Source organism: Parastagonospora nodorum (genome assembly GCF_000146915.1).
Source record: "Parastagonospora nodorum SN15 chromosome Unknown scaffold_55, whole genome shotgun sequence".
Taxonomy (NCBI): Eukaryota; Fungi; Ascomycota; class Dothideomycetes; order Pleosporales; family Phaeosphaeriaceae; genus Parastagonospora; species Parastagonospora nodorum.
The window spans coordinates 330-12,880 of record NW_001884601.1 but is presented as its reverse complement, the minus strand read 5'-3'; the positions used below and the strand labels follow the sequence as shown (position 1 = coordinate 12,880).

General features: G+C 42.6%; 4 protein-coding genes across 4 annotated transcripts; 3 read left to right on the top strand and 1 right to left on the bottom strand.

Moving 5' to 3' along the window:
- Positions 1–382: 382 nt before the first annotated feature.
- On the top strand, positions 383–1,840 carry SNOG_16572 (hypothetical protein; the record flags this gene model as incomplete). Its single annotated transcript, XM_001806616.1, is given in 3 exon segments — positions 383–496; positions 587–1,276; positions 1,295–1,840. The coding sequence occupies 3 exon segments, from the start codon at positions 383–385 to the stop codon at positions 1,838–1,840; spliced, it is 1,350 nt and encodes a 449-aa protein (XP_001806668.1).
- Positions 1,841–2,418: 578 nt separating this feature from the next.
- On the bottom strand, positions 2,419–3,005 carry SNOG_16571 (ToxA; the record flags this gene model as incomplete). The annotated part of the gene is made up of 2 exons (XM_001806615.1): positions 2,419–2,551; positions 2,602–3,005. The coding sequence occupies 2 exons, from the start codon at positions 3,003–3,005 to the stop codon at positions 2,419–2,421; spliced, it is 537 nt and encodes a 178-aa protein (XP_001806667.1).
- Positions 3,006–6,527: 3,522 nt separating this feature from the next.
- Positions 6,528–6,877, top strand: SNOG_16570 (hypothetical protein; the record flags this gene model as incomplete). Its single annotated transcript, XM_001806614.1, has 2 exons — positions 6,528–6,596; positions 6,689–6,877. 2 exons carry the CDS (start codon positions 6,528–6,530, stop codon positions 6,875–6,877), a joined length of 258 nt encoding a protein of 85 aa, XP_001806666.1.
- Positions 6,878–6,951: 74 nt separating this feature from the next.
- On the top strand, positions 6,952–7,116 carry SNOG_16569 (hypothetical protein; the record flags this gene model as incomplete). The annotated part of the gene is made up of 1 exon (XM_001806613.1): positions 6,952–7,116. One exon carries the CDS (start codon positions 6,952–6,954, stop codon positions 7,114–7,116), a length of 165 nt encoding a protein of 54 aa, XP_001806665.1.
- Between the last annotated feature and the right edge of the window lie 5,435 nt (positions 7,117–12,551).

The window sequence follows — 12,551 nt, the reverse complement described above, 5'->3', positions numbered from 1 at the left end:
GGATAGCTATATTGATAACGGCGGCGACAACTTTGATGGGCTTGATTAGGAGCGGCTTGGGGGTCGCTATATTAAGCCCTTGAAGCAACCCGAGAGAACACAAAGCTGGGTGTATGCACACGGATACCGCGTCGTGCGTATAGACCGACCTACACGCCCGCTTTAGGTGTGTAAATACTGCCATATACACAAGGCACCATCCGTTATTATCGACTGCTCAAAAGCCACGTCCTCCGCCGCCGCCCACCTCGCCCAGCCCATTAAGAGCCATAGCCTTTGCCGTACGGGCTCAATCACTACACCAAAACGCCCGATTGGACAGCTCTCACTGCGCGAGGCGATCAACGGCAGCTTCGAAATATCACAATCTACAGCCAACGCAATGGGCAACTTCGACGTGCAGCGCTTCCGCCACGCGTTGGTGTTATGGCTCCTTGACAACAACTTGCCAATGGAGATTATTAATAGAGCTTCAACGCGTGAGCTTTTCAGAGAAGTAAGTACGGAGGCAGAGGGCGCGTTGTGGCGATCCCCACGCAGTGTTGCAACCTACGCGATGCGGCTGTTCCACGCTATACGGCCGCAGATTGTCGACGCCTTGTCTAGCGCTGCTAGCAAAATACACATAAGCTTTGACGGCTGGACGACAAAGGGAGAGGCGCGGGGCTTCTTTGGGATTGTTGCTCACTTTGCCACAGCGTCGGGTGAGATCCACGACCTGCCTATCGCTCTGCCGCAGCTCAACGGTGCCCACACCGGTGAGGCGATCGCTACAGCTATTGTTGCAACACTACGGGCATACGGGATCACGTCAGATACGCTGGGTTACTTCGTACTCGATAATGCTAGCAACAACGACACTACGATTGCGGCTGTAGCGCGCGAGTTTGGAGACTTCAACCCGACGCAGCGACGCCTCCGCTGCGGCCCTCACACCATCAACCTTATCGGGCAGGCTCTGCTGTTTGGCAACAACAAGGACGCGTACGACAACGCTGCCGAACACATCGACGACGAGGAGGCGTTTATAGCAGCATGGCGTAAGCATGGCGCTCTCGGTACGCTCCTCTCTGTAACTACATACATTAAAACACTACAGCAACACGCGTTATTTACTGAGTGCCTGAAGGCCTCTAATAACAACCTCCCCGCCGCTGCGCGCGTTAAGATACTGCGACCAATTAAGCCAGTCGTTACGCGCTGGAACTCATACTACAGCGCTCTTGAGCGGGCAACCTATCTTAAGGGCGGCTTCGATCTCTATATCGAGAAACACGTGAGCCGCGTTACCTAGAAGGAGCGGCGTGGCACTCAGAGCGACGCTCCGGCGTGGATGAGGTCGGGCGGGCTCCAGGCAGCAGATTGGGCGGTCGTCACTGAGTACCAACGATGCCTTGAACCACTGAAAATCACTACAAAACGGCTGGAGGGGCGTGGCAAACACCATGGCAGTAGCTTCGGAGCTATCCACGAGGTCTTGCCCGTGTTCGAGTATCTACTCGATCAGCTTGAAAAGCTAGCTGAGCCATACGCTGATGTAGTGTTTGATGCACACGAGGAGGCGCCTGAAGATCACCTTCATATTAATCTCCGCAACGCTTGGGTAAAAGCTGAGGAGTATTACCGCAAGCTTGACGACTCACCAGTATATTACGCTGCCACCTGTCTCCACCCGTACTACAAATACTACTGCGAGAACTCGTGGGAGCATAAAGATGGGTGGCTACGCACTGCGAATGCTGGGTTTCAAGAGCAGCGCTGCCTCCCTCTGTCTTTCCGCCTCGCCCGCGCCACCCCCACGCCAGACTTGTCAACAATCAAGCCAATTAAGCCGGTCTAACCTAATATAGTAATCCACTAACTTGCATAGGTTTAGATCTTACTAAATCTGGTTAGATCGGCTTAATTAGCTTGATCGTTGACAAGTCTGCCCCACGCACACTATACATATGCGTTAGCTAGCCAGCCAGCCCGAACACCAAAAGCACTGCCTAACTAACTTCGTTCCTACTAATGTAGTAAAGCTACAGGTTAGTGATCGAAGAAGCGTTGCATGCATGTGAGTGTGGAATTCACAAGGGATGGCAAGGGAGATGTTGATGGCGCCCGTGATAAATGTTTCATTTCAAAAAGCTACCTATAGGAAGCTACCACCTATGAGATGTAGAAGACAAGATTTTGACTGGGGGGTTGCGTGCAGCGTGTAAGTGCGAAAAATGACAAAATGAGTGTGGGGAATGCCGTGGCCAACACGTGCCGTTCCGGTTGTGCTCCTCCTTCTCGATCCGACTCCTCTCCTGATCATTCCCCTCCTGATTACTCTCCTAAAGCACACTGAAAAGAGCATCCTTCACTCCCTAATAGGCTAATCCATGTTCTTAGTACAAGCCACTGTTATACAGAACAAGTGCTTGCTCGCTAATTTTCTAGCTGCATTCTCCAATTTTCACGACCTGAATCAGATCGTATATTAAGGCAAAAGCTTCCTCTACCTTGAATTAAAGCGTAATCACCAAAAAGCTCATAAACGTCCCCCCGAGTGAGAGTATTAGTAGTATAAGTTAGTAATAAGTAATCTAATAAAATGGTGGGGAGACTTATTCCCATTGAGTAATAATGAGGCGATTAGTCCTGCCGGTGTTGTTGATGTTGACTCGCACTGTATTGGCGTTTACGCGGTTCAATCCAATGGTAACAAAGTTGTTCAGTTCCCACGAGCCTATAGCACCAGGTCGTCCGAGTATAACACTGTCAATGTCGACTTGGCCGATGTTGTTGACAGACGGACGACTAGGGTTGATTGTGATTGACATGCAGCTTCCCTGCCGCTCCTGTAGGAGTCCGCGCGGTTTGAGGGTCCAGTCGAGAGAGAGTCCGCGCGCGTCGAGTTCAGAAGAGTTGGCAGCTTCGAAAAGTTTAACGATTTCGTAACCGGGATCGGCTTCAGGCGTTGGGGCAGCAAGCACAGCAGCGGCGCTGAAAAGAAGTACGAGGATAGAACGCATGACCTATATTCATTCATTGTCAGCTATCGCTGGCAACAAGATATAAGCGTGTACTTACGATTCTAGGACCCTGCGAATAGAGTTGGAGTTGGATACCGATGGACGATTGTTAGATAGGACGGGATGCTGATAGTCGAGGTAAGTTGTTGAGGGTGGTGGTTTTATCAAGGACGGACACCTTAGCCCTTTATATACACAGAATCTTATTGCTAGGTAGCCGGACGGTGCGGATTCCAGGTATCAGTAGGCCCTCTGAATGTCCATGCAACGATGCCCAACAATCGAGACGATCCTACTTCGGAACCGACTCGATCCTCGTCGGGCCTACATGTATGAGACCATGTGCACCTCCGAAGCATCCTTACGGAGAGCGGAATTGCGCGTACAGAACTCCTCCATGGATTCCATCGGATCCTAGCTATAGTTGTGTCCTTTCAACACTAGTGCTACCACTACGAGCTGACCAGTTCGGTCCTTTCAACACTAGTGCTACCACTACGAGCTGACCAGTTCGGTCCTTCTCAATTCTGCACGTGAACTGATGCGATATGGAAAGTTCTATATGTTAAAAAAGCCGATAGGAAGTTACGGACGTAACTAACTTGGCAAAGGTACCATACTGATGAAATGCACTAAAGCGCTCGTATTTGTCGCTCGTACTATGGAACTTTCCGTCGGCCTTTCTATTAAGCTGTATCTACTTACTGTCGCCGTCAGCGCTATTGTTAGGACCGGTCGTCGGTCGTGATACAAATCCTCTAAGCAACGAACATGGGAAAAGCTCGGGCTTAGCTGACAGTGACCCCGGATTGAGATCTCCAGGGTAATCGACCCAGGCTCTCCACCAAGGTCAACGACCTCAGTAGATTTGTTATTATTGTATAGCAAACTTCAGACGTTAGCTCATCTCGAATACCTATCCCTTCACCGCTACAACGAGAGAACAAACGTTAGATTTAATCGACTCGGCTAAATTTCACTTAAGGCTTTCCTCAGACGCTAGCGTACTACGTAGCTAGGCGGTCGGGCGGGCAAGAGGTAGGCATACATCAGGCCTGACCCTTACCTACACTAGTGAATCAAGGGACGGACTGTATACACACACCAAGGCCCTAAAATAAGTTATCTGAACCAGGCTCGAACAGTCTTTCTAGCTGAGGTGATTGAGCCGGTAATCGAGAGCGGAGTCGACGCCGGTAATCTAGCGTTAACCGCCTTGAGTCATTCAAGATCGTTGACCCCGGTAGTCCAGGGTCAACCGATTCAAGATCATTGACCTTGTTTTCCCCTACAGGGATCGGCAAACGGGTTGTGCGTGACATCGTGGTAGGAAAACAAATTTCGTACCCTTCATACCAAATGACAAGGATCTGCGGATATGGTACACCAAACTTGGTGGCTTGGATGGTATGGCATCAACCGGAGCATAACCCGGCAGTATCCCGGAGATAGACAATACCAGCGGTGAAATCTACGGCCATGCTAAGTTTGGATGGCTAAAGCTTAAGAGGATATAGCAATTTGCGGCTCTACAAGGAGGGCCCTGAGATACGTATACGGGTTTTGGGATGCCTTCGTTAAGCACGCTTGACCTAAAAGGGTTTGCACCAGAATTGAAACGGGTTAGAATGGGCACGAAGACAGCGTTTTACCAGCTTGTCGGGCCGAGCCTTCAAGAAGCTCCTGGTATTATACTTGATAACGCACCGAAAGTTTAGTGCGATGGAGAAGCGCAGTGTTTACTGGGCAATGTTTATGCCTGCCGGAGTGGCAGAAAACGCTTAATTCAAAATTTAATTCAAAATAGGATAGAGGTCCGTGATGGAGAGGCGGAGGAGCAGGTAAAGTTGTGCGCGCGAGTCGCGTAGTGTGCATTACAACGGTCCGTGTGTAGTCCCAGACCCACGTGCGCGCATCCACTGATTTGCGTCGGGAGTGCCTCCGGATGATGAAAACAACAACTAATTACCCGTCTTGACCCCACACTGAGCGAAACTAGCCTTTTTAAAACGCTGGCAAAGGCTCGTCCGGAACGCAAGGAGGCCCAGACACATAGCAGCAAACAAACTTAACCCACGATACATGGCTCAACATGCAGAGTATCCGCCTCTGTTCACCCCCATTCTCACCAACACAGAGCGCAGCCATGCATGGCTGCGCAACTCTGCAGACCCTGAAAGCGACACTGAAGCCGCCTTGTCGCACCCGCGCCCGTCTAAGCGCCGCCGATGCAGCGACTTATGCCCATGCCCCATGGAGCGATCACGCCCACAGAGTCCCTTCAAACGGCCCCGCGTCGAATGCGATGAGCCCATTACGCCCACCCAAAGCGCGTCAGTTGTGGCAGCGTGACGAGCAGAAACACCATCATTATCAGATCGCTCCACTGCGCCGAGGCAATCTTTGTGACTCTTCTAGCCTTCAAGGCCTAATATAGACTGGCGTGAAAGTACCTAAGCGACCACGCACATTAACGCGTCAGGATCACAGCACGCAACATCAAGCTCCGGCTACTCGTCCATACTCTATCGATTCGGTTTGGGACTGTGCATGTATTCAGACACGCTGCATCCACATCATGTCATCGGTTGTACAACTTCTCGCAACTCCATGCAGCTCGATTGCTGATTAGCCACCGCATCACGCTAGTGGCACTGTAAACGATGGGTAGCCAACCTGCGGCTAGGGTTATCAGTAGTTTGGCTGCATCGCGATCAGCGCGCTGTCCACCTATTACGGATATTCAAGGGAAGGGCGTTGCATGCATGTATAGAGAGGTGTCGCGGTGTTGGCTTTGTGTTTGTATCTCCATGCTGTACGCCACCATCGTCCAGTCTCTCACATACGCATCCCCCCTTGTTACGATAAGGGTGCGAGCTGTGGCCCCAGCAATATCAACGTCTGGGTTCAGACACCGCTATACTTCCTCATTGCGGCTGGAGAGATCTTCGCCTACGTCACGGTACTCGAGTATGCCCACAATAGCTCTCCCGAATCCATGAAGGTCTTTGTACAGGCAGTCGGCTTGCTTATAGGCGGTGTACGCTCTGCTTGCGCGATGGCACTGACTCCTGTTGCACGCGATCCGCGCCTTATTGTGTTTTACGCTTCATTGACGGGAGCTATGACTGTCACAACCATCGTGTTTTGGTTGGTGTTCTGTTCAAGGGAGCGCTCATTAGCGCCTCCTCTTTGGGACTAGCGTCCTTCTTCGGCTCGATCATCTCCCACGTTTGTAGCTACCATAATAACGTATGTTACAAGCGAGCGGGCCATACAAGCGAGCGGGCTGTAACGATGTGCATGCACATCGTTCCATAGCCTCCGCGTCACCTCCGCATTGCATCCGGCCCGACTCCGGATCATCCGGATTGTCCGGATCTTGGGGCAAGGCAGCGAAGTCATCAAGTGTACTTAATCAAGCCAGTCCTGTACATAACTCAGTAGTTTTCTGCAATCCTTTCGTACAAGACCTATAGGTGTCAATTGATCTTAGGTTACGGTTCTCCCACGCACTCCCATATGCCTCTGAGTGAGACCACGCCGAGTTCGGATCTTGTAACGACGCAGGCAAGACAAGAGATCCGATCGGTGGGTATTTGTTCCAGAACGTATCTGCAGGCAGGCCAGCACGACGTGGATAAACCACGCTCGCGAGACCGTAAACTTAACTAGAGGCACAGGGAGGAGCGACAAGCGACGAGCGAACCACGCCTATTGACCTGCACGAGCCGTTCCGCCTCGCCCACGCTCCTCCACTAACCATGCATGCTGGCAGCGGCAGGACGACAGAGACGCGCGCCTCAGCCGCACGCGCTGGGGGCGGAAACGCTGCGCCGCAATGCCAGCTCGAGACGACAGCCGGCATGTAGAACAGACACCACGCCTCGTCCTCCGACTCTACCTCAGTCCTTCTTCAACTCCTGCCGCCTAACGCGCACATACCATGCCCGTCAGCGACCTGCGCCTGCTCGCCCTCGACGGCGGCGGCGTGCGCGGCCTGTCTGCCCTTATGATCCTCGAGCAGCTGATAGAGGCCGTCGACTCTGACGCGCCGCTGAAGCTGTGCGACTACTTTGACATGATCAGCGGGACGAGCACGGGCAGGTGAGTAGCTACTCGGTTGGCAAGATATAAGAAGAGCGCTGATGGTCGAACTTAGCCTGATCGCTGTTATGCTTGGTCGGCTGAGGATAGGCGTGGGCGACTGCATCACCGCGTACCTGTCGCTCTCTGACCGCGTGTTCTATAAGACACGGCACTGCGTAACAGTTAAGGGCTAGGTGCAGAGCTGCTTCGACGCGGAGGAGCTAGCGCAGGCAGTGAGGGAAGTAGTAAGGCAGCAAGGCCTGCCTAAGGACGCGCTGCTTAAGAACACGCCTAAAGCAGAGTGCAAAGTGTAGGCGAGGGATATACTCTTACTAGAATGTAGGCTAACGTCTATAGCTTCGTGTGCGCGATGAGTTAAGGAGACGAGTAAGATAGTCTGCCTTACGAGCTATAAGACTCTGCGCAGCGGCAACGACCTGCTTAACAGCGTAACGATATAGGAGGCCTGCTAGGCGACCTCTGCAGCTACCTTCTTCGACCTAATTGTAGTTAGCTAGCTTAGTAAGGAGTTTGTAGACGGAGCAATAGGAGCGAACAACCTAGTGCAGGAGGTATAGAGCTAAGCGCAGCTCGCATAGAGCTCTAAGCTGCTAGAGAGTAAGGTTAAGTGCGTTATCTTAATTAAGATAGAGATGCTATCGCTTAAGGCGTTTAAGGATAATATCTTTAATATTAGTAAGACGCTAGCTGCGATAGCTATAGAGACGAAGTAGATAGCAGAGCAGTTCTAGCAGGAGTAAGAGCTGCTAGATAGCATAGAGCAGTACTACTGCTTTTAAATATACTATAAGAACTAGAAAATATTAGGCTAAAGAAGGCAAAGAAGATTAAGGAAATAGTAGCAGCAACGCAGAGGTATATTAACTCTTAGAAGATATATAAGTAGATGTAGGCGTGCGCAGGCAGCATTGCAGGCTAAGAGTATTAGTAGTAATATTATAGTATTAAAGAGCTTAAAGCTAAAGAATCTATAGACTATAGCATATATTAAACTATCTTCAGCCTTAAAGGTATTCTAAGAGTACGCTAGTTTGTAGATAAGCTAGTAAAAATAGCATAACTTAAATAAGTGCTTATGCTATAATTAAGATAGAGCTAGCGCTAGAAGATATATATTCTGTATAGTCTTAGTAAAATAAGTAAGATATAGCTAGTAGTTAAGTTTGCACAGCAATATTACTGCTCGCTTTAGCTTCAGTATTCTAGCTAGATAGATAGAGTAAGCAATACTATTAAGCGCAGTATTATAAGCTGCGCAAGTAGAATTCTGTAAAGCTAGATTTCTAAGATAAGTAAGAGATATGCTAGTAACAGCAGCGCTCAACGTTAATATAGTAGTAAGAGATATTATCAGCTTAGCTTACGCGCCTTCAATAATACTGCTTAGCTACTTATCTTTAATAACGTTAACTATAAGTATACTAGTAAATACAGCAATGCTAAGGCATTTAATATAAGATAGTATCTCTCTAGCTCTAATTACAGATCTATATTAATTATAACTTAGCTAGTAAGGCTAGAGAAGCTAGATAAGTTATAGAAGCTAGATAAGATAGATAAGGCATAAGTAAAGGCTATCTTTAAGAGTTAGTATAAGTAGGTATATAGTAAGTAGATAGTACGTTAGAAAAACTAAAAATCTATTAAATATTTATTTCTATTAATACTGTAGAATTAACTATGTTGCTAGTACTAAGTCTTACGCTTCTAAGCTTCTTTTTTCTCTTTCTCTTTTTTAGCTTTAGCTAGCTTCTCTTTATCTCTAGTCTTCTTAAGCTATGCTTTCTTTTCTAACTACTTTCTTTTAGCTAATTAAGCATAAGCTACTACTTTATCTTTTCTGCATAAGTATAGAATATTACTACTAGTATTAGAGTTCTCTAAATCTTTATCTTTCTTAGTTCTTTTTCTACTTACTTTTGCATATCTACTATCTGCTACCTTAGTCTTATAGCGCTTAAGAAGAAGTCTATCTAGTATAAGTCTAGAATATTAGCTTCTCTTCTTAAGTAGTAAGAGCTATTCTAGTAGTAAGAGCTATTCTAGTAGTAAGAGCTATTCTAGTAGTTTATTAGATTAGAATATTACTATATATAGATATTAGCAGTATATATTTTAGTTTTAAGAGTTTATACTATATCTTTATTAGAATTACCTAGTAGTTTTATTATCTAGTATAATAGCATTACTACTCTAAGCTTTCTTAACTTAATATAAGAGTTAATAGTACCTAGTAAGTTATTATTATTCTTAATAAGTATTATCATTAATATATCTATAACCTAAGAGGTGCTTACTTAGTACTAATTAGAGTACTTAGGTAATAATAAATGCTAGATAAGAGCATTATACTTAAAGTGCTAAGCTCTAATCTTAAAGTAGTTCTTCTCTAATTTCTGCTAGCTTTTCTTTATTATTAGCTTAAATATAGAGAATTATTTAACAATAAAGTAATATATAGCGTCTACTAAGGCAATATTAGCATTATTTAAGATAGCTAGCTTAGTAAGTAATATAACGCTAAACTTATTAGTTATTAATGCTATAGACTTATTAGATATAATAAATAAAGACTATTACTGCGCTATCTTAGATAGTATTAGCATTAGCGTATTACTTAGATTCTCTATCTTAACCTTAGCGCTATACTAATGCACCTTAGCTAGTATTATTATCTAGATAGTTCTAGCTATAGCCTTATAGAAGACTTTAGGTATTTATATATTTTATAGCTATATATATTTAGCTACTATAAGCTAGTTCTTTAACGTTAGTAAACGTAAGCTCTTTAGAAGCTATAATTAGCTCTTTTCTAATTAGATCTTCTTAAGTAAGTTCTTTTTCTTAATATAGCTTATAAGATTCTCTATAAGTTTAATAACTTCTAAGGTTATAATTCTATATTCTTCTCTTATATTTATTTATAATATGCTATTAGAGCTTATTATATTAGCCTTACTCTTATACTACTCTAGTTACTTTAGCAGCGCCTATTCTATATTACTATTATTATTACTATTACGTCTAGCTATAATAGCTTTGCGCCTAGAGTAGAAGATAGTTAGCAACTATATATAATTATTAGACTATTACTAAAAGTATATATTAATATATAGATATTACTTAGAAGAGTATACTTACTAACTATAGAGAGTTTAAGCGTAGTTATAGGTTATTAATATAGAAAGCGCATTATTAATATAAGAAGTATATTATAGATTTAAGAAGCGCGTTGCTATAATAGTAGCAATATAGTAAAATATATTAGTAGATAAAATAATAATAAAAAGAAATTATAGCATAATATATAAAGAGCTTAGGCTTTAATGCGCAGAAGCTTATAGAAAATATAATATTATTATATAGCTAAAAAGATTATTAGTTACGTTGCATTTATATATACTAGATAAATATGCTAGATATAGATAGAATAATAAGTAAAAGTAAGTATAAAGTTAAGTAATAATAATATTTTAACTTAAGAGCTACTCTATATAGTAAGCATACTTTAGTTTAGCAGAACTTAATTATACTAAATAGATTACTTACTATAGTCTAGTAACTATTAAGATTTTCTAGAATAGTATAGCACTATCTCTTACTATTCTCTACTTACTATAGGCTCTGCGCGCAGAGCATTAAGAGAATACTATATAGAAAGATATTAGTTTAGCTTTATTAAGCTAGTATATATTAAACTATAAAGTAATTAGTTTATTCTATAGTTATCTAGAGTTAGAGTTAGAGTAGCTTTAAGCTTAATGTTATTTAGATATAGTATAGTAGTTATTATCTTTATTAGTCTAAAGTAGTATAGTACTATCTCTTACTATCTCTTACTATTCTCTCTCTCTTACTGCTATAAGTCCTATACGCAGAGTACTAGAAGAATATTATATAGAGAATATTAGTCTAACTTTATTAGGCTAGTATGCATTAACCTATAGAGTAATTAGTTTATTCTATAGTTATCTAGAGTTAGAGTTAGAGCAGCTTTAAGCTTAATATTATTTAGATATAGTATAGTAGTTATTATCGTGATTAGATTGAGATAGTATAGCACGATCTCTTACTATCTTTATCTTTCTAGGCGCTAGGTATTAGAGAATATATTGCTGAGAGTCTATAAGTCGAGCTTTATTAGGCTAGTAGGCATTAAATTATATATTTATTACTCTATCTAGCTATTATTTAAAGTTAGAGTCGACGTATCTGTTAAGCGCAATGTTGAGCAGAAGTTATATAGAATCTAAGAGCCTTATTAGTCTAGAGTAGTATAGTACTATCTCTTATAGTTCTTCTCTGCTATTATAACTTCTAAGCGCTAGATATCTAAGAAGATAGTATATCGAGATTATAAGTCTAGCTTGGCTAAGCTAGTAGGCATTAAATTATATATTTATTACTCTAATTAGCTATTATTTAAAGTTAGAGTTAGAGTACCTTTTAAGTATAATATTATATAGAAGTTATATATAATCTAAGAGCCTTACTAGTTAGAAGCAGTATAGTACTATCTCTTATAGTTTTCTTCTACTATTATAACTCTTAGGCGCTAAATATCTAAGAGAATAGCATATAGAGAATATTTCTTTAGCTTTACTAGGCTAGTTAAGCAGAGTAGATTATAGGTATAGTAAGCACTAAACTATAGTAAAGCTCTTAGTAGTAACTCTAATAAAATAATATATTCTAGATTACTACTAAGCTCTAGCAAAATTCTGATCTATCTTTACTAAATAAGAATAGTAAAGAGATAACTTAGATATATTTAAAACCTTTTCTAAAACTAGATAAGATATCTTATAGCACTAAATATATCTAAGTTTCTCTATAAACTTTTTAGTACGCTCTTAGAGACTATTAGCTACTATCTAGAGTTAGAGTTAGAGTAACCTTAACTATAATATTACTTATATTAATAGTAGAAGTTATTATCTTTATTAGTTTAGAGCAGTATAGCACTATCTCCTTACTATTCTTCTCTACTACTAGTATAAGTCTTAGTTACTAAAGTATTAGAGAGAATATAGAGTTATAGATCTATCTATAAGTAGCCTAATAATTAGAGAGAAGAAAGAAGAGAGAAAAATAAGTAAGATTTATATACTTACTAGCACTAGCATAGAGCTGCTAAGAGGTAAGTAAAAAAAAAATTAATAGCAGAGTAAGTATCTCTTTGCGCTTCTTCTTACTATAAACGTACTACTATCTAGAGAGCTAGATTACTATAACTACTACGTTAAAGAAGCTAGTAAGCTTACTCTAAGAGTAGCTAATTAGAGTAGAATCTATACGCAGAGATAAGAATTACGTAATATTAAATTATACTATATTATACTTTCTATTTAACTTATAGTAGTAAAAGTAGTGCTTAGTATCTAGAAACCTAGTTGCTTAACTAGATCTAGAAGAGAGAGTAAGATAAGCATATAG